This window comes from Delphinapterus leucas, chromosome 13 (genome assembly GCF_059928025.1).
Source record: "Delphinapterus leucas isolate spDelLeu-1000000601 "Yukka" chromosome 13, BTC_Dleu_Yukka2, whole genome shotgun sequence".
NCBI lineage: Eukaryota > Metazoa > Chordata > Mammalia > Artiodactyla > Monodontidae > Delphinapterus > Delphinapterus leucas.
Window position 1 is genome coordinate 74,506,379 of NC_143141.1, and position 22,688 is coordinate 74,529,066.

Genomic DNA, 22,688 nt, shown 5'->3' on the forward strand with positions numbered 1-22,688 from the left:
GTTTTATGTTCATTCTTGAAGGAGAGTTTAGTATACATATCATTATAGATTGATGGTTATTTTCTCTCAGCATTTTATAGTTAACCCATTTGTTACAGATTCCTTCATTGTTAAGATGCTTGCTGTTATTCTGTTCCTTTCTAGGAAATCTTTCCCTTCGTATGGATGCTTCCAAGCTATTTCTTGTTCTTTGATGAGCAGTTTTACTAAGCATGGATTTCTTTTCATCCTGCTTTGAATGTGTTTTGCTTCTAGATCTTTAGGTTTGTGGTTTTCATCAGTTCTGGTAAATGTATTGCTGAAAATTATTCAAATATTTCCTTTTCCCATTCTCTTAATTTCTTCTTTCTGGGTCTCCAATCAAGCACACATGTATTAGACCTTCTCATTCTGTCATTCATGTTTCTGCTAAAGCTCTCAAAATGTTTTATCTGTCTTTTCTATATTCTGGATAAATTATTTGGCTATAATTCCCTCCTGTTTAATCCACTCATGGTATCTGATTTCAACAATTTTTAAAATTTAGTTTTTCAAAGTCTTTTTGTTCATTCCTGATTATTTTAGCCTCATCTTTACAGTTACATTCTTTACTTCTTTAATTATTTTATACATAGCTATTCTGTATTCTATGTATGTGACAATTTCAGTGATAGCAGTACTTCTAGGTCTAAATCCTTTATTTCTGGTTACTGCTTATTTTCTGTCATATTGGCATACCTCCTGATTTGTTAGGGTAATCTTTGTTAGGCAGTGCTGGATTTTAATTTGTAGGAATCCTATGGGCCTAAGTTAAGGGGAATCCTTTCCTATCAAGGGAGATGACTTTTGTTTGTGCCAGGAGCCAGAGGTTACCCACATCCAGGACTGTGTAACTTTATGCAAGTATTCCTAATTGTAGAATTTATGGATCTTAGATTCCTATGCACCTTAAAATTTTGCTGTGTATTGTTAAATTTTCTTCTAATAAGATTATACTGATTTCAGCCCCACCAGCATTATTTGAAAGTGGTTTTTGCTTTTTCCGTGACTAGTCCCATCGCTATACTGCAATATTTGCCATTTGATAGACAAAACATGTTCATTAATTTAACTGACATTTCTTTAAATATTAATACCTTAGCAGCTGTTTATGGTTAGTCAACTATGAATTGCACGTTCATTCCTTTTGCTCATTTTTCTCTTGGTGATGTTTATCTTTTTCATGTTGATTTATAGGTGCACATTTAACATCAAGAATAGTAACCTTCTGGGACTTGCCTGGCGGTCCAGTGGTTAAGACTCTGCCCTTCCTTTGCAGGGAGCATGTGTTCGATCCCTGGATGGGGAACTAAGATCCCGCATGCCGCGTAGCGCAGCCGGGAAAAAAAAAAAGAATAGTAACCTTTTGTCATGGCTTGCAAATATTTTTCCAAGTTAGTCTTTTTTTTTTTTGGTGCAAAAGTTTTAAACTTTGTACTCAAATCCATCAGTGTTTTGAAAGACTGAAACCTTCCTGTTGTGAACAGATTTTCTGTTGACTGCTAAGCTATTCAATCATAACATTTTTAGCTAATGCAAATAAAATTGATGAAAATAATTATCACGGGAAGGGAAAAAGAGCCTCATTATGATTTATATATATATTTGAATTTTTCCATTTTTTAGTCATTCTGTGTATGTGTTATTATAAACTTCCCTAGTTCCATTGAGAAATGTTCAAGTCTCAAACATAAAATATATTTTTAGTATGGGAAAAGATGTACTTTTACAGACTTTATTCCATTTTTGCAGGGAAGATAACTTATATTCTTTTATCCTTTATGAACGAACAAAACTTGGCTTTGTTTATTTCTGAGAACCTTAAATGTTACCTTCTTCACAGTGTGATATTCTAAAGTACTTACAACCATGGTTTTTTTGCACTGCAGAGGAAGGTATAGTTTAGATAGAAACAGGAATGTGAAGGAGGCCCAAGTGATTCTTTTCCATATTTTTATAGGGCAAATGAAGAGGACTAAATGTGCTGAAATTGATGTTGAGACACCAGACTCCATTCTGGTTAATACAAACCTACGAGCACTAATCAACAAACACACCTTTTCAGTCCTTCCTGGAGATTGCCAACAGCGACTGCTTCTACTACTTCCAGAGGTGGATCGACAGGTGCGTTCTTTCAGGCATATCAGCAGTTTTATAACGCGTCTGGGGCTTCCTTCAATCATTACCTTTAGAACTCCTTAAGACTTTTTAAATGGCTTTTGTGTGTACCTGTAAAGAAGTGATATCAAAGGTGTTAAACAAGAAATAGTATTTCTTAATAGGTTGGCCCTGTAAGGCTCATAAAGGAAAAGAACCCTCTTATCAGAAATGTCAAGATTATGGAATAAAATTTGTCTAGCTATCATATTAGGATGTAGACATCCGCAGAATATAGTTCAGGAGGAAGAATTGTCTTAAGGCATTACACTGGGGTTTTTGAATGGATTTTTGATGGGATTAAGAATGTTAATTATTTTTTCCTTCTTCTGTTAAATTTTTCTAAAACAAACATTTATTGCTTCAGTAATAAGTTTTGAAATCCAATATAAGTTATACTCCTTAAAAAAACAAAACAGTACCCAGAAGAAATGTCAAAGGTTTGGAAGAGTCTAGGCAGGGACCAGAGAGATTTAGGTTGGTCAGGAATAAGGCAAAAGTCTAAGACTTAGGCTTTCATCAAGGAAGGAGTGACTAGCAAGTCACTCCCCCTTTTGATCTTCTGTTTCCTCCTCTGCAAAAGGATCATTATGATTTTGTGAGGTTTGTTCAATTCTGAGATTTTTTTTTTAATTAATGATTATTTTGAAGTACCTATGTTCTAAGTAATCTGTTAGGCACTCCACTTTTTTCTAATTATTATAAAAACATTATGAGAGAGAGTTGTTTTCCCTGGTTTACAGTAAGAAAACTAGATATATTCCCTAGTCTATAGAAAAGTCAAAACTAAATCTTTCTCATTCTGAAAATCATTCTTCTACTAGACTATATTGATATCAATTTCATACTGCTATGAATCAGCACCTGTGAAAGGTCAGATTCTATTTCTGAGGAGTTCAGATAAGTCAGGTACACTACCAGCAGTAGGGACAAAGAAGTAAAACTGATCCTTCCCAGCTGCTGCTCTCCCCACCATAACACTCCTTGGAGAAATTATAGCTTTGGGGATGCCCAGTTCTTGGTTAGAACAAGTTAGGAGACTGAAGTTTTGGCAGAGTTTTTAGAGGGCTTCTCTTCTTGCTAAGGATTGCTCTCATCTTTTTTAAAGACTCAAATTTTAGGTTGGGACTAATAACACAAGACCTAACAGAGGATATATCTATAGAATACTAGTGTGGGTTCCTCAGAACTGTCTTTTGACTAATGGCCCTTATCCTGTCTTAGAAGGAGAATTGGCACATGTAATTTCGGAATTAAAAGGGACCTTAAAACTTACCCAACTTCCCATTCCTGTGGGGTATTTTTAGTAGGAGGTTACTTGCCTGTCTTTTTCAGTTACTGTGGTGGAGGACATAGTAATCTGAGAATATGGAGTATGGAGTTTATTAGTGAAATTATTAGTGAATTTATTAATGAAATTCTGCTTCATTGTCAGATGAAATTTGGAGTTTATCAAAAATTCTGGTTATTACTAGCATGAAACATTGGAAACCATCTTTTAGTGTATGGAGTACTCAACAATGAACAGTCGAAAAACATTATTTAGACCAGAGAAAGGAATGAGGGAGGGGCATGGATTAAAACATCTCTCTTCAGATATATTTGAAGGCCAATCTTTGGAAGAGGTAAACTTCTTCGTTTCTCCAGGAAGCAAATTTGTGGTTAAAATAACATTTTTTTAAACAGTTGGAGCTATTAAATTGTAGAATGGATTGACTTGTCTTGGAGAAACTTGCACAGCACTGGAATATTCAAGATGTTGGATGACCTGTCCTCATAGGGAAGCCTGTTACTCCTCTGCCAAATCTATAGAGTACAAATCAGCAGCCAGCAAACTGTAGCCCACAGGCCAATTTCAGCCCACTGCCTGTTTTTGTAAATAAAGTTTTATTGGCATTCAGCCACTCCCATTAGTTTCTGCATATTATCTATAGCTACTTTCTGCCACAGTGTCAAGAGTTGAGTTGTTGCAACAGAGAGTATATGGCCTATTTGTAGTCTATCTCTTAATAGGAAAAGTTTCCAATTTCTGCTCTAGGGCAAGGGGAAAATAATATTGGCCCAGATAGATTTAGAAAATAAAGTGAGTTGAGTTCCTTAATCCCTAGGATGTCCAAATAGTTACCTAAATTTTCTTCAAAAAATTGTTTATGACTTTAAGCTTAAATTTAGTCTTTTAATCCATCTAGAATATTTTTTATATTATTCTGAAATTGTGGCTCAGCGTATTTTCTACCGACTAGATGGCCAGTTGTTCCAGCAGTACATATTTATATAACCGTCTTTTTCTCTCAGTTTGAAATACCATCTTTGTTACATATTCTATTCATTTACAGGCAGTTTATATTTATAGGCACTCTCTCCTCTTTCACTCATTTCTTTATTCACTCTAATGCTAGTAATAATTGTTTTGATTGCAGTGGCTTTGTGTGGTATGCTTAATAATTGGAAAGGCAATTCCCCCCTCTCAGTTTTTCATATTAATTTTTTTTCCATATGAATTTTAAGATCTTTTGTGTGTTTTTTTGTTTGTTTGTTTTTTTACCGGTATGCGGGCCTCTCACTGTCGCGGCCTCTCCCGCTGCGGAGCACAGGCTCCGGACGCACAGGCCCAGCAGCCATGGCTCACGGGCCCAGCCGCTCCGCGGCACGTGGGATCCTCCCGGACCGGGGCACGAACCCGCGTCCCCTGCATCGGCAGGCGGCCTCCCAACCACTGCGCCACCAGGGAAGCCCAAGATCATTTTATTAATGAAAAATCTGCATAGAGATTCTGGTAGAAATCTAGATATTAACTTTGGGCAGAATGACAGTTAATAAAATCTCTAATGCAGAGAAGAATCTTAAAACCTTTTGGCAAGACATCACAAATCAAGTCAGTGAACAGATAGATTGGAGGAAATATCTTTAAAGTACGTGGCAGTTTTGCTATGTATAACATGCAAAGGATTCTCACAAGATAGTTAAAAATAAGCATCCTCATAGAGTAATGAGCAAATAATAGGAATTGGCATTTCACTAGATGGCAAATCTAAATATTCAATAAACATGCAGAAAGATACACAAAACTCTAGTAGTCAGGATGAAGGAAATTTTAATCATTTCAAACTCATTAATAGGCAAAAATTAAATAGCATGTTAATATCTCTTGTTCACAAGATAAGGAGTATGCTCGTGTATTTCTAGTAGAAATGCGAATTATTTTATTAGCCTTTCTGGAAAATAATCTAATAGTCTTTTAGTTACACACACACACACACACACACACACACACACACAAATATTTCTTTGCTTTCAGAACCTATCCCATAGAAAAGAGCACTAGTATATTCATCTTTACTGGAATGCTTATTGCAGCTTTGTTGATTATGGGAAAGCACTGGAAACAAAATATATGTTTATGATCAGGACATTGGTAAATGTATTGAGGGACATTGATACAGGGAAACATCTGCAGCTATTATAAAGGAGCTAAAACTATGCCAGTTGACTTGGAGAGACTTCCACTTGTATTATGTGAGAAAAGTAAGTTTCAGAGCAGTGTATGTAACTTGGTCACAGTTTTGTAAAACAAGTAATGAACGTCTCAGAAAAAACCTCTTATGTACGTATTTGTTTGCAGATGATTCTTTGAGTATAATTAACCAGTGGGGAATGGAATTGAAAGGAGAGGAAGAAGGGAGGAGAGGTAAACAGGAAAGAGGTTTTTTAGAAAAAAAGTAACATTGCATTATAAAATAGAAGTGTCCATAATAAGCAGCATGGTATGATACAGTCGCGTTTCTGTAAAATTTGACTTACACACATTCTTTTCTAAAAGGACAGGAACGTCAAATTCCGCATGATACAATTGGCTTTCTTTCTAAGCTTTCTGTGGCTTATTCTTTGACCCAGGTTGGTCCAGATGGTCTGATGAAGTTAAATGGCTCAGCCCTTAATAATGAGTTCTTCACTTCAGCAGCCCAAGGCTGGAAGGAAAGACTTTCAGAAGGTAAGTGTTCAATTTTACGTGTCTCCTAGGATGTGTATGCACTTGGAGGGCATATTTGCACCTCTGAGCCTCAGTGGGTATTTGCCCAGTTTTGGAAAGCAGGAGATAGAACATTTCATAAGGTAGAACTAGCTATTCTATGTGAAACACATTGCTAGACTTTTATTTAGAGCATGTAACCAGGTTTGGCTCCAGGAGGAGTTCAGCAGCATGTTTCTTTAAGGGTTTAAAGTCACCTGGTAAACTAAAAAATATATAGACTTTTAGGCCCTATTCCTAAAGATTCTGTTTCATTAATTCTAGCTTAATGCCTAAGAATTGAAATTCTAATAAGCAGAATATAGAATTAGAGTTATTTTATGGTGCTGTGAATCATGGTTTGGTAAGCAGTGAGATAACTTCTTTCTTGCTGCCTAATCTCAATGAAACTAACAGTAAAAAGAATCTAAGAGACTAAGAACTTTCTAAAAAACTGCTTTGAGAAATGTTTAACGTACTATAAAATTCACCCATTTGCAGCATACAGTCCAGTAGCAGCCAGAGCATTTTAATAAATGCAGGTTATGATCAAGAATTGCTAACTGTGGTTACTGCTTTGCCATGTTTCTAATTCTGATCTAACAGATTTATAGAGGGTATATTACAAAGCATAAAAAAGTGATTGATTGACTGTTTGCGTAGCGTGTAGTATCGGTCACTATTAGCAGTTCTTAACCCTGGCTGCTCATTATAATCACTTGTGGTATTTTTTTAAAATACAGACATCCGGGCCCCAAAAACAATGATTTTGTTTTGCCTGCACTTCAGTGGGTTTTTTTAATATCTCTACTTTTCACTGTAGTTGTTGACTTTTCCCTTCCTGTTTTTCTTTTTAGGGCAAATTCTGTGTAGAAGGGATCTCTTACTGATTACTTTGAACCTTTCTCTTTCTTAAAGATTTCCTTGAGCAGAGACCCCCTTTTTCTGAAAGAGTCAGAATCACATGAGCACTTTAAGACATACCTGTTACCAGTACTTTCTTTTAGAATAATTTGGATTTATGTTCCCTACTCCCCAACTTTTAAAAGTAGATATTATCAACAGTGATACCTTGATTATTATGTTACTTTTCTTTTTGCATATGAGCAGTCACTGCTATACCTATAGTCATGCGATCATACTTCGTGAGCAGCAAAAACTTTGAACACTGTGTACATGTGAACAGAATTCAATACAATTTATTCCTCATTCTATCAAGCACAGTAGACACAACCAAAGAGCAGAAATTCAGAAGTTCTGGGTTGGATTCTGACAGCCAGATCCCTCTTCTCCCACTCATATGCCTAGGACTGTGATATCCACTGTCCTCTAACACTTTTCCTTTCCCTCTTCTTACCCCAGGAGGTCTTAAACTTCAAATCTGCCATTTCCACTTCTTATTCTCTAATGTCCTGGGTATTAGAGAATAAAAAAACAGCCTGTCTGAGTCACAGGTTTGACGATGGCCTACCAAGCACATTCATTGTTCTCTACTGATGGAGTGGGAAGAATTGAGGTGTGGTTGGTAGTTTTGAAAATAAATGGCATATTCAGAGCAGCTGGGTCTTTGGCATATTGAGTATCTTGTTGCTAGGGCACTAGACTCGTACAGTTTCTGGAACAATTAGAAAACTGACACCTCCAAAATAACTCCCTACTTTTTTTGTTTTTTGCCACACCGTGCGGCTTGTAGGATGTTAGTTCCCCAACCAGGGATTGAACCTGGGCCCACGGCAGTGAAAGCACAGAGTCCTAACCACTGGGCCACCAGGGAATTCCTACTACCTACCTTTTTACTGGAACCTCAAATGTCTTTAAGCAGGGCCATAACTGTTCATTATGCAGTTAGAGCTAAAAGGCCTAAAACACAGGTTGCCTTGGAGAAACAGAACTTTTTAATAATAAAGTGTCCAGTGGCATTATTTACTGAAAGCCTATGACCAGATGACTATTTTTCCAGTGGAAAAGAAATGACAGACTCAAGGTTTGTAAGAAATCTAGAGGGACTATGATATTTGAAGCAGAGGTGAGGGTTGCTACAAGGAAGGCCCAGAGAAGTGGCCAGTTAACTTTAGCTGCGCACTGGCAACTACATGGAGTGGCGTGCAAGGGTTTTTATTTCACCTGACGGCTCCTAGGTAGTTCCCCTTACAGTGAGGAATTTTGGGGAATTTCTGTTACTTTCATGTGATAGTATTCTGACTCCTGCATGAGTCTGTCATGATTTACAAATAGTTGAAAGTAGCAAATAGCATATTTCTATTGAATATCTTTTTTTCCCCCCCCTTGGTACATACAGGTGAATTTACACCTGAGATGCAGGTGAGAATTCGACAAGAGATTGAGAAGGAGAAAAAAGTAGAGCCTTGGAAAGAACAATTCTTTGAAAGCTACTATGGTCAGAGGTAAATATCAAGACAGGTTCTATAAACCAGTGTTAATTCCTATACATACGTCATGTGGTGCTTCATCTTATTACCTTTCCAGAAAATCTAGTCTGCAATTTCCTTCATTTTTTTCCACTAGTTCTTTTTTACTAAGAAAAATATTTTTTTCTTACGAATCTTAGGTACACAGAGTTGGATTACTCATAATCCTTGACTCTTTTTTTTTTTTTTTTTAATATTTATTTATTTATTTGGCCGTGTCGGGTCTTAGTTGTGGTGCGTGGGTTCTTCATTGTGGTGTGCAGGCTCTTCCTTGTGGCACACGGGCTTCTCTCTAGTTGTGGCGTGCGGGTTTTTCTCTCTCTAGTTGTGGCGCATGGGCTCGAGGGCGCATGGGCTCCAGAGCACACGGGCTCTCTCGTTGAGGCACTCAAGCTCATTAGTTACAGCGCACGGGCTTAGTTGCCCCGCAGCATGTGGAATCTTAGCTCCCTGACCAGGGATCAAACCTGTGTCCCCTCCATTGTAAGGCAGATTCTTTACCACTGGACCACCAGGGAAGTCCCAGTCCTTGACTCTTAACACGTTACCATTGTAGATGGCGTGGTTTCTTTTATTTATTAAAAATAAAAAAAAAAAGATTTTATTATCTTGAATTAGAGCCCTTACTTTGAATAGATTGGTTTTTCTTCCAGTAACTTTATAATACATAAGAATACTGAAGTTCTATATATTTTTTATTGTAGTCAGTTATCCCACAATAGGATAATTTATCCAGAATCACTAAGGAATCCTGTAATATGGACCATTGTATTCAACGTGTAATTAAGCAGCCTTTCTTCTGTAGAAGGCACTGGGAGATATTCATAGCTGAATCAAGATACAGACCCTTTTCTCAAGGGGCTATATAGTCTGAGTCAGTTTTTTTCCTAACAGAAAAAAAATCTTAAAATCTTAATGGGGGGATTTCCCTGGTGTTCTAGTGGTTAGGACTCGGAGCTTTCACTGCTGTGCCCCGGGTTCAATCCCTGGTCAGTGAGCTAAGGTCCCACAAGCCATGCGGTGCAGCCAAAAAAAAAAATAAATCTTAATGGGGACACTTAAATAGATGACAGTGGAGCTGTATTGTTTGAAATAGAATTGAACACCCGGAGTTTTAATTGTCTATTAGTCTCCCTTCCTACCTAATGGCAGCCTTTAAGGATACTCCATAACCATAGCTTGAGAACGAATGGCTCTTTTCCTTATCTCCATGTAGTGTTCATTGATCCCCTTCATGGTCATTTCAGAAGTGATTCTTAATGAGATGAAGAGCGCCATACACCAATTTTTCTACCTTCTTGGTATGAGCTTTGAGCTTTTCTACAGAAACGAGGGTGAATGCATTTAGACCATTTTTATAGGTAGCAGTTATTCCATAAATATTGTTCATTCCCTCCTTATAAGATGGAGCATTACAGCCATTCTTGGGTCTTTCTGTTTTTAGCTATTACTTTTTGCCAGCTTTTTGGAAGGACTATATTTGATTACTGTCCAGATTTGTCCTCAGCCATTCCATCTCAGGGGTGCGGTACTGATTATTGAAGTCACCAAAGAGGGCTATCTTGTTTTTGCTTGTTGTAGGAGGAGTCTCTAGTGACCCCTACAGCGTAGCCTAGCTCTTAGCCAGGCCACACTGTGGAAGTCTCACTTGGTCTTCACTCCCAGGATAGCTCAGAGGCACTTGATCTCAGAATTTTAGAGCTATACCAAGTGAAATTTAAACAGGCTTTCCAAAAACTCAGAGTTCTCGTTTTCAACCTCTAGCGAATATTGACAGCCACCTCTCCTACTGTCTCCCCTGGGTCCCTTAGATTTCTTGGGCCAGCCTTTCTGCAGGTACTGCAGAGTAGAGCTGATCACCGTCCAAACCCACAGTCCCAGGGTACATGGGTCTTTGTCTTCTTTAACTTCTCTGTGAGTAGTCTGTGATCCATGCCTCTAGGCAGTGTAGCCCCTTTGTAAGCAGAAGTAATAATAATTAACATTATATTGAGCTTTTATTATGTGCTAGGTGCTATTCTAAGTACTGTACATGCATTAATTTAGTTACTCGTAATAGCAACAACGTACAACTAAAGAAACTGAGATACAGAAGGCTAGTCACTTACTTATTACATGGATAGTAGGTATCAGAGCTAGGATTTGAATCCAGGCACTCTGGCTCCAGACCCTTCACTAATATTAATAATAGTGAAGATGATATATGAAAATTACCTACTAAGTGTCACAGGTTCTTCTAGGCATTGCCATACACTGTTATCTCATATTCAATAACATAGGCCATTTCTCAACTACAATATTTCTTTCTTCCACCTTTTAGTTCTGGCCTGAGCCTTGAAGATTCAAAGAAATTGACAGCTTCACCCAACGATCCCAAAGTAAAGAAAACCCCAGCTGAGCAACCAAAATCCATGCTTCCTTCAGAGGCCTCTCCTGTCAATATAGTCTCAGTAATTCCCCAGTTAGTGTCTAAAGAAGAAGTACTACAACTGCCATCACCAGTCAGAAAAGAAGAGCATGAAAGCCAAGATAAGATGCAGCCAAACTCCAAATCCCCAGAGCCCCTGCTTTCCTCAGCTCCCAATACAGATGAGCTTAGCAGCGTCCCTCCCATCAAGTGCCCAAAGGATGAGGCTCTCTTGGAGCAAAAGCTAGTTGCCTCTGCTGAACAGAAGTCTGAGAAAGAGAGTCATCTCACTACAACTTCAAATTATAACAAAAATGAAAGCCAAGAAGCTTTAGTTACATCCCTGAGCAAACCCAAGAGCCCTGGGGTAGAAACAACAGTAGTGAAGCCCATAGTAGAAGCAGGTCTACAGGAGACCACTATGAAAGAGCCTCCATCAACTCTGGCTGATCACAGCCCAGAAAGCCTCAAGAGGAAATCTTCTGTCACCCAAGAAGAGGCCCCTACAAGCTGGGAGAAAAGACCACGTGTCACTGAGAATCGCCAGCACCAGCAGCCATTTCAAGTCTCCCCACAGCCCTTTCTCAGTAGAGGGGACAGGTTCCAGGTGCGGAAAGTACCACCTCTCAAGGTAAGAGAGTGGGAAGAATTGAAAAAGAAAGATGGTCTGAACGCTAAGTTTTTGGTTGTACCTACTAAGTTTCAAATATTTGTGGTATTTCTTAATGCAGAAGCAGTTGTATATATTTGATATGCATGTAACTGTGGTCATACACGAGTAAAATTATTAAGAAACAGGCATTTAGAACTGCATCCTTATATGTATATATATAGCTGATTCACTTTGTTCTACAGCAGAAACTAAGACAACATTGTAAAGCAATTGTATTCCAATAAAAAAACATCATAAATAAAAGAACTGCGTCCTCACAGATCCTTTTTGGGGTTTGAATACTTATTCAGATATCTGAATATCTAATGCAGTCCACCCCCACCCACACCCCTGCTGGCTACTCTTGTATTTTAAGACAGTTATGGAAAGTATTTTGTCTCATGTGACAAAATAATAAGTATAATAATAAACAGGAGGAGGTCATTGATGTGATTAAGAGATCACATCTTTGTATCAAGAGCCATGATATTTAACACTTTATTGACTGGAGACGTATTACGGCCACAGGCATTAGTTTCTACAAAAATCCCCAGTCAATAATGTGTTAATTATTGCTGCCATAACTGATTTGATGTTCTGAGAGCCTGGAACTACCTTTTAGTTCCAACCTTTTAAAGGAAATGTGTGTGGCTGCCATGAGTCACCACTGGTCACTTGAGGGACCTTAGTAAGATGGAATAGCCTTGCTAAGCTCTACTGCTTAGGATATGTGATTAACTTGTGTTTTAGCCCTATATTGCTGCATATCAGATCTTTTAAATTTCTATAGCAGTGTCACTACCTTAGTGTGTACTTGGGCTTGTGCCTGATATCAGTTTGCAGTTCATTCTTAATTTTATTAATAGTATTTATTAACACTGTTGTGTCTACTATGAACCCAGGCACTGGGTAGCATTCATTCACATTAGAATATAAGTAAAACAAAATAAGCCAAATAGAAATACTTTTTTCCCTTTTTTATTCAACTTAGACTAACCAAAGTCCTACCTGGAACTATCCCTTGGAAACACTCAGTTCCTAGTACTTGGCCTGTTTCATGCACTGGGAGACTGTCTCTCTCATTTTGTTTGTTTCATGCACTGGGAGACTCTCTCTCTCATTTTGTCTGTTTCATGCACTGGGAGACTCTCTCTCTCATTTTGTCTGTTTCATGCACTGGGAGACTTCTCTCTCTCTCTCATTTTGCACCATAATAGTATGATGTTCTTCATTACTTTTTAATTTTAAGATTTGTGATTGCAGCACTTAGGAATCTCTCCTTTTTTCTTTTTCTTTTCTTTTTTTTTTTTTTGATATTTTTCTACCATTAGCATACACTGTCATGCTTTGCTAGAGCTTCTGAGTTTTATGATAATCACTTGTATTCTTCTTATAAAAATATGAGAAACCTTTCTTTAATGGGGGTCAATTAGAACTTATCTCTAAACCTGAGCGCTGAGTTATAGTCTAGGTTTTACTTTATATAAATGACGCTGGGTAAGAACCATCATTTCTATTTCCTCATCTTTCTGCTAATCCAAAGAGACTCTACACTGAAAACTTAAATCCATTGTGACCAAGTTAATGTTATTTAACTTCTTTCCTTTCTTTTACTTCTTCCTCATTTCCCCAAAAACTTTCCACCAGAAGTTGCTTTAGTAACACTCTTACCTTAGACCCTATCTCAAATCCCATTTTCTTAGACAAAGCTTAATGTAATTTATAACAGAACAAAATCTTTTAAACAAAACTTAAATAGAAAAACAAAATTTGAATTTTATTACAAATGTTATATATATATAAAATTATATATGCACATGTATCTATTTTATATATGCATATCTACAATATAAGATGTGTACATATATGTATATAGAGAGATGGACAACTCAGACATTATGTATTTTCCATTCAGTATACAATTATAACAGAAAGAATCTAATTCCTTTGCTATACCAGGGTAGGGCTTCTCAATAAGTTAAATTGTTGAATTGTTATCAGTGCCTAGAAAGCTTGTGTGGTTTTTGTACTTTAAAAAAAAGTATAACATCTCATTTATTCTATATAAACGGGTAATAGGACTAGTTACCTAAATAACTGAAAATTCTCATTTTTAAGCATTAAAACTTTTTATTTTAACCACTCTTAAGGATTGTCCTTATTTAATCAAAATGTTATTAATGATATTCAGTCATTATGATAGGTATCCTTTATTGTGCTGGATATGTTGTTATTCTCAAGATTATTCTAATGTAAGGTTGCTTGTTCCCTATATATGATTCCCCTGCACAACTGTGCTTTTTACTTTCTTGTTTTTAATTTTCTAGTTTTATCTGTTTTTCCCCCTATTAGTTGTCTCTGCTAGATGGTATTACCAAGGGGCAACAGTTGCTTCTTTCTTATTCTGGGCAGCTTCTAAAATACTGTGTGCAGTTGGATGTAAAGTAGATTTCAGCTTTAAGAGAGAGGTTGAGTATATCTCATGATGAGAAATATGTGGGCTTTGTGACAGGTCTAACTTCTGAATGACAGAGAATTCTTCAGGACTGCTGACCTTTTTAGAAATGGGTATTGCAGATAATGAAAAATCTTTAGTGACTTTATTAGCCTCAATTTAAGGAGTTCCAGAAAGATGACATGCATTTTCTTAGAGCTCAGCGGCTTAATATGTTTTTAATTACATGTCCTAGGACATCTGTAACAGTTATTTGCTCTTTTAAATTCTGCCAACTATTAGAAAGGCCCAGATACTGGTTCATTCTACTTAATTCCAGTAGCTTTCAAAGTATTGTTTTGAACAGGAGTCAGATTCCTTTCAGGTATAATATTTTATGATATGAAAATCAGTTGTTTCAAACCTAATGATGCATCAGAATCTCGTAAGAAGCTTTCTAGAAATGCATTTTTTCTTTAGGAGTTCTAGTTTGTAATTTTAAGGACAGGACTGAGAGGATGTATATTTTTTAAAAGCTCCACAAATAAGTATAATGCCAGCAGGGGGTGAGAATGACATTGGTTAACATTACAGACATTATATACATACCCCGTCATGTGGGTGGGCAGAGTGGATCACACACTGTCTTCCTTCCAGTGCGGTTTAGAAGCCTCTGTAATTTGAGATAATTCAGCCTATATGCTTAGCTGTGCAAGTGTGCGTGTGTAAAAGAGAAGAGAACAAGAGTTTTCCTCTGGACCTCGGTAGTAAAGCCAAGAAGTAAAAGACAGTAATGGTGTGCTACTTCTTTATTTCTTCTGTTTCTGTCTTCTCGCTTTTACACACATTTTAAAATGTAGATACCATAGAAAGGTCTCTATCTTAAATGACCAGCTGTTATGAGTAATAATGACATTAAGAGAGAGCTGTGTTGTAAGAAGAGGTTTGAGGCTTTGGGGTGGGAGTGGATGTCGAGGGAGGGGAGTCCTTGGCACCAGTAGAGGAGGTGAAAGGATCCTGGAGACAAACCTTTGTGACTGTCCCCATGGTTTGGTCTCTTAGCCACAGGCTTCCCGTCCTTGTCATAGGGTTCACCCTACTCAGAATTTGTGTTAATGAAGTTTGATTGCTCTCATAAATGAAAACTAAGCTCTGTTGTTTTTTTCCCCCCTAATTCTTTCAGATCCCGGTCTCCAGAATCTCCCCCATGCCGTTTCCTACATCGCAGGTCTCTCCCAGGGCTCGTTTTCCAATCTCCATCACTAGTCCTAACAGAACAGGAGCCAGAACTCTCGCAGACATCAAGGCAAAGGCCCAGCTGGTCAAAGCACAGAGGGCAGCAGCTGCCGCCGCAGCCGCAGCTGCTGCAGCCGCCGCAGTCGGAGGGACCATTCCCGGACCTGGCCCAGGGGGTGGACAAGGCCCAGGAGAGGGGGCTGAAAGGAGAACCGCTAGAGGAGGGAGTCCAGACCCAAACAGAGTCAGTGAAACTGGAAAGGGCCCCACACTGGAACTGGCAGGAACTGGAAGCAGGGGAGGTACGAGAGAGCTTTTACCCTGTGGTCCAGAGACTCAGCCCCAATCTGAGACCAAGACCCCAGGCCAGGCACAGTCTCACAGTGTCTCTGGAGCACAACTACAGCAAACCTCCTCAGTGCCTCCACCATCTGCCATCAGTGGAGCGTGCTCAAGTGTCCCGTCACCAGCCCACGCTAACACACCCCCACCAGCTTTAGGGAAAGTAAGTAATGAAAAACTGAATCCCACCAGGGCGGCAGCCACGGTGGCCTCTCTTAGCCACCCACAAGGGCCCAGTAATGGTAGGCAGGAGAAAGCACCTCCTACTCCAGCAGATCCTGCTGTAATCGCAGGTGCCTCACCTGTTCATTTTGCAGTCGATGGCACAGTTGAGCCCAAAGCAGGTTCTAGTAAGAATACACCAAACCCTCCAGCCTCAGCAGAGATAAGTGCTAGTGCTTCAGTGGACATGACTCCCTCCCCTTTAACATCTTTATTAGCAACAGCCTCTTTAGAGAAGCTTCCTGTACCCCAGGTCGTTGTAACCATAGCACCTACTGGATCAGCTCCATCCTCGAGCACTTTGCCAGCAGCTTCTAGCCTTAAGACCCCAGGAGCTTCTTCAAGTATGAATGGACCCATTTCAAGGCCAAGCTCTAATATCCCTGCTAATAATCCTTTGGTAACTCAGCTGCTGCAAGGCAAAGATGTTCCCCTGGAGCAAATTCTGCCTAAACCTCTCACCAAAGTTGAAATGAAAACCGTTCCACTAACTACAAAAGAGGAAAAGGGGATGATGGTAGGAGCACTCGCAGGTACCAGCCTAACAGAAAATAGCACCAGAGAGGAAGTTAATGAGAGACAGTCCCATCCAGCTACACAGCAACTGGGTAAAAGTTTGCAAAGTAAGCAGCTCCCCCAGGTTCCAAGACCCCTTCAGCTCTTTTCAAGTAAGGATCTAAGGGACGCTAGCATTGACACACACCAATACCAAGAAGGACTAAGTAAAGCAACCCAAGATCAGATCCTTCAGACACTCATCCAAAGGGTTCGGAGGCAGAATGTTCTCTCGTTTGTGCAGCCCTCCCAGTTCAACTTCACTCACTCAGGTTTCCAGTTAGAGGACATCTCCACAAGCCAGAGGTTTATGCTGGGTTTTGCTGGCAGAAGGACATCCAAGCCTGCAATGGCAGGTCACTACTTACTTAACATTTCCACCTATGGCCGGGGTTCAGAGAGCCTTAGGAGGACCCATTCTGTAAACCCCGAAGACCGATTTTGTCTAAGTAGCCCCACTGAGGCCTTGAAGATGGGATATACAGATTGTAAAAATGCAGCAGGAGACAGTAGCAGCGGTAAAGAAGATGATACTGATGAGGAAAGTACTGGTGATGAGCAAGAATCTGTCATGGTGAAGGAGGAGCCACAGGCTTCCCAGAGTTCTGGCAAGTGTGAAGCAAGTTCAGGACCCCACAGTAGAGAAACCCTATCCACCAGTGATTGTTCAGCTAAAAAGAATGTGAAGGCAGAGATGCCAGTGCCTGAGCAAACCACTTTAAGCAAAGAAAATTACCTGTTCGCTAGAGGCCAAACATTTGATGAGAAGACCCTAGCCAGAGATTTTATTCAGGCAGCACAGAAGCAGATGGCTCACGCAGTGAGAGGTAAGACCGTGCGGAGCAGCCCTGAGCTTTTCAATTCTACTGCTCTTCCTCTACCTGCAGACAGTCCTACCCATCAGTCTCTACTCCTTCCACCACTGCAAACCCCAAAGCTGTATGGAAGCCCCACACAGATTGGGCCAAGCTACAGAGGCATGATCAACGTCTCCACCTCATCGGACATGGACCATAACTCTGCTGTACCGGGGATGCCTGACTGTAGCCAGGTATCTAGCAATGTCGGTGATGTCATGTCCTTTTCAGTGACTGTCACAACCATCCCTGCTAGCCAAGCTATGAATCCCGGCAACCACGGCCAGACCATTCCTGTTCAGGCCTTTCCTGAAGAGAACAGCATAGAGGACACACCTTCGAAATGTTACTGCCGATTGAAAGCCATGATCATGTGCAAGGGGTGTGGAGCCTTCTGCCACGATGATTGCATTGGCCCCTCCAAACTGTGTGTCTCCTGCCTTGTCGTTCGGTAATGAGACCGGGAGGACACACTGTAAAGAAGGCAGGAAGGGGGAAGGGTTGACAGATGTGGTTTTTGAGTTCTTTTGGAATCACAGAAATAAACTAGGTTTCAGTTGTCTTAAGAGACAAGTGTTACTTAATCAGGAATACAGAGTACAGATCTTACATTTTAGAGGAAAAGCACCTTGTATAGTAAGTCCAAGTCAAGACTTTGTGAATTTGTGACAAGTTTGCACTTACAAAATCATGTAAATATGTCACATCTTGTTTTAACATTTTTCCAGGTGTTTAGGTAATAATGTATCACTTTGACTTCAGATTGATGTTCCACTTCACGTGACTTTGAAAAGTTTAATGCCATGCATGGTGAAAGGAAGCGATTTCCCTTCTGCCCTTTCTTAAGAGGCTAGGAAAAGAAAGGAGTGAGGGAATGGTCTGAAGAAATGACCACTCATGTTGATTATGTCTTGACTGTCTGACCGCAGGCTTTACGTAGGTTATTCAGCCTTCACAGGATTTGGATTCAGGGTTTACTCAGTCCCTTTACCTTAGATGGAACCTTCTCAAGTTCAAATTTTTGATAAGGTATTAATTTCACAGGCAGTACTTCAGACTCTGAAAATTCTGACTTGGTTCTTGGCTTCCATAAACGAGTACTATTGCCAGGCACTCTGCTTGCAGTTTGTGGATCCCTGCTGTTCCCTAATCCCACTCCCTTGCCCTGAAGCAGCGTGCATGGTCCATGAAAAGTTTGCCTCGCAGGGCCCCTTGGGTTACCATCACCTGTGCAGGGCAGTAATTCCAGCAATAATCTCCGAGGATTTAGTCATTCGTGGGAGCTTACAAACAAGTTTGAAATACTAGTATAAAATTAACAGAAAAGTGTTAGTGATAGGGTGATTTGAACTATGTGTTTTGTTGGGTAAGCAGAGTGAAGGTGCAGAAACTGTTGAACTGAACATAAAGAACTTTGGAAAACAATTTTAACACTAGAAACAAAGTAGCCCCTCTCATCTTCTTCTCTCCCAACCTGTTACCTAATGTTCTACAGTTAGCTGTTGCTACAGGTAGAAAACCTCATTAATACCACATTTGCCCATTCTGTTAAACCTGTTTTGACCTCCCAGGCATCTGAGGAATATGGGAGTAATCTTGTATATTACTCTGAACATAACACGTGTGCGTGCGCACACACACACCGTAAAAGTCAGACACTTTTCCTGTTTTAGAAAACATGTCCCCTTTCTTGGACTACTGCTCTCTACACACTAGAAATTTCTAATGTAAAGGGGCTTTAGTGAATGACTTAGGGAACATCTAGAAAGGAAAAGAAATCGGCTGCAAATTTTTGTTTGTTTATTTTTTGTTTCCTTTATGTTGAATTCTGTCTCTAGTGACTAAAGAATTTTTGAGTACATACATTTAGGTCATGGTTAAAGAACATTAAAATAAATCTACAATTTACCAGAATTCGGTATTAAAAAGTTGGGGATTGTCAATGTGTATCATTTGCATATTGATTTCAGATCTCCTAATTTCACGTATGTAAAGGACATACATTATTAGTGCAACCTAGTACAGTCATAGTTGTACTTAATATTCAGGATGTGATATATACAAAATGCAGAACAGTTTTTTGTTTGTTTGTTTGTTTTTTGCGGTACACGGGTCTCTCGCTGTGGTGGCCTCTCCCGTTGCGGAGCACAGGCTCCAGACGCGCAGGCTCAGCGGCCATGGCTCACGGGCCCAGCCGCTCCACAGCATGTGGGATCTTCCCGGACCGGGGCACGAACCCGTGTCCCCTGCATCAGCAGGCGGACTCTCAACCACTGCGCCACCAGGGAAGCCCCCTGCAGAACAGTTTAGACTCGTTAACTAAGTCACATTCCAGATTAGGGGCAAGTAGGCAGTAGTAATCTTAGCTTTGCACCCATTCTGCTACCCACCCCTCCCTACCTCACCTCCTGCATTATACATACACTCTTTTAATACTTTCAAACCCCATAAGAAACTATTTACTTCTATTTTTTATTTTTTGTTCCTGAGTTTTTTGTGACCCAAAGCAAATACAGGATTAATATCTGTGTTCTAGTTTCAACCAAGATAATTTGATGTCCTTCTAACTTCCCTTTTTCTTCCAGCACACACATAGCTAAGAGGTAAGAAATCTGTAAGGATCCAGGGATAAGGAGCAAGTTCTCCAGCCAATAACCAGTACGAGTCAGAAACCATGGTTCTGTTCCCAAACTTTCAGTGCCCTGGGTAATCCCAGGGGGTGTTAAAAAGACCTATTGCTAGCTAAAACTCTCCATTCCCAGCTTCCTCACTCCCCACTTGAGTGGCAGGACTGAGGGGTGGTCTGCTGCCAGAAGTGGTTGACTGTTTCAGAACCGACCCCACGGTGAGCACGAGTTAACCAATTTGGATTTTCAAAATGATTTTTCTTCTTCACACCTTTCCTATCATAGAAAGTCTCTCCTCCATGGTTCTCTTAATCTGAGGATGGACAGACTAACCAGGAAAGGAGGAAAGGCATCAGGGATTTTCAAGTCCATTTAGAGAGCAAACCACATCGTGCCTATTCATCTTGACCCAGGCTCTTGCAGGTAGGTCCTAAGCATTACTATTCACCAGATTCTCTTTACAGATAATACCCAGCTAATAAAATACTCAATAAATCGTCAACTAGGTACACTGCCTCACTCTTGACTAAATGAGAGAATAGTTAGATTCTCTTAGATTGGTAGAAAATTGAGTGCAATCTATCGGTTTCAAAACGGTTTCACATAGAAGGTCATTCATCTTGTGCTGACTGAGCTAAGAAAAAAGAAAAATTACAATCTGGCCCTTTTGAAAATGAAGCAGTGGGAACAAGAAAACCTTTAAATTATTAGAATATGGTATTCCAGTACCTTTAAAGCAGTTTTTATCTTAGGTTTTCAGTTACTTTACCTTTCAATTCAGTCTGAAATGTTTCTAATAAGTGCTAAGCTTATTTTTATGGTATTAAGTTGCACTGTTTCCAGTGACTAGTCAGGCATTATGCCTGATGCTTATGCCTCCAGGGTATGCTTCTCAAGCCTTCAGATAACCTTCCACTTCAGGTCACCTTGGGGAGGTGGCATTAACAATATATCATCTCAGTCTTACTTGGGAATGTTCTAAGTTGTCTAGTAGAGAAGACTCCCTAAATTTTAAAGAATTTTTATTAAAATTCTCCATCCTATTAAACAGAAAATAAAGCCAAATAACCTGGAGTTGTTTGCCCTACGTAACCCCTGTGTTGAAGATACTGAAGCTGTCTGTGGTACCCCATGTAACATCTTTAAGAATAAGGTCCGGCAGATGGGAAATTTTTCTTGGGGCAGGGGAAGCATACTTACATGGGCTGGGAAGGCACACAGTGTAGACGTTTCAGGAGTTATCACAGATTTAAATAGCCAAAGGAGGACGTCATTGCCTTCCAGGTGAAGGCATAAATTGGTACATTAATAATTGGACCGTTTACCATCCTAATTGCTCTTATTGCCTTTCTTCACCTAAGAGTCCTTAAAGAACTCTTGGGTGAAATTATTTGTTATAATGAGGGGGTCTTCTCTGGTCATTACATCACTCTTTGTTTCTAGAGCTCATTGTCAGTAAGCAGTACCAGGGTTGTTTTCTCTGTGACCTACAGATTTCACAGCAAGGAGAGAAAAGTCTCCCTGTTGCATTACAACAATGTGCTAAGTAAAAAAACTTGGCCAAGGGTACTTTGCAGCTCAATTTATAGAATAGTCCAAAGAGACTCCGAGAAACATGATGATAGGCTGGGATCTTTCCTACTGTGTTTCAATACCTACATAACCTATTGAAAGAGGACAATAGGTAAAGCAGTTCCTAAAGTTGGAAGTAAGACCTTCATAGATTCTTGGTTACTTATTTTTTTTAATGCTTTACATTTGATACAACTATTAAAGATCAATTTTAAAAATAGCTTTCCAGTAATATATTTTAAGTAATATATATTTTAATATCTATGTAAAAAGTGACAGTGGGAGACTTTGAATTTCTCATATAAGGTATGTTTAATGTAGGGCCTCACTGTTAAGGCACAAATTATTTCAAAGGAAGTTACTCTAAAGACACTCAGATTATTTCCAAAAAAATGCAATAAGGGGAAGAGTTTTGGAGTTTATTTTTTATTTTAAAAGAAAATTGACTTATTTACCACAAGCTATTTTTTTTTTCCTTCTGGCTAAAAGATTTGTACAGACTGGTTTGGTAAATGCTAAACTTTTGTGTCTTTTGCCTTTTTAAAGGAATTGTTAACATTGGAATTGAGGGTATGTACAGAGAAGTTGGTGTCAACACCATTTAAAAAGTCATATTTTTTCACAAATATAGAAAAATCATTTTACATAAGAATTTTAAGTATTTGCAATAAATATATGTATATAGATTGTATGTATTCATATATTCTTATTTTTCATTTTATTATTAAGTAAAAGATAATTAAAGTGGAAATAAAAACCTTGGAGTTTTCGGTGCATCTTGAGGTCTGACATACTTGTGAAAGTGGTGTGGGTAAGGGCCCTCAGTTGTTGCCTTATACTACTATTGGAAGATTACCAACAGATTGCATAGAAGATAGTAAAATTAGGAATTTGGTGATAAATCAGGGTAGCGTATTTCTTTCAGAACTCTAGTAAAAATATTAAATTCTCCTAATATGCCTGTCTCTGTGCTTTCACCCTTGAACTGTTCTCTCTCCTAACCACCTAATGTTACTGGGAAAGTAAAAACAAAACAAAACACAGTGCGTTGTTTTTTAATGTGCCCATTGTTTGCTTCTAAGACAAAGAATGGCAAGAAAATATCTCGGGGTGGGGGTGGGGCGGGAATAGGTTTTCCTTTCTCCACAGTGGTTAATAATTCATTAGCAAA

General features: G+C 39.2%; 1 protein-coding gene across 5 annotated transcripts in view; it reads left to right on the plus strand.

Moving 5' to 3' along the window:
- Positions 1-22,291, plus strand: part of ASXL2 (ASXL transcriptional regulator 2) — a 129,644-nt gene extending 107,353 nt beyond the window's left edge. For all 5 annotated transcript variants that reach the window (XM_022574272.3, XM_089923385.1, XM_089923386.1 and 2 more), the window contains 5 exons: positions 1,979-2,142; positions 6,070-6,166; positions 8,484-8,589; positions 10,934-11,651; positions 15,290-22,291. In XM_022574272.3, coding sequence (XP_022429980.1) covers positions 1,979-2,142; positions 6,070-6,166; positions 8,484-8,589; positions 10,934-11,651; positions 15,290-17,773 — 3,569 coding nt within the window. In that variant the 3' untranslated portion in view covers positions 17,774-22,291. The remainder of the gene's footprint in view (positions 1-1,978; positions 2,143-6,069; positions 6,167-8,483; positions 8,590-10,933; positions 11,652-15,289) is intronic.
- Positions 22,292-22,688: the final 397 nt, after the last annotated feature.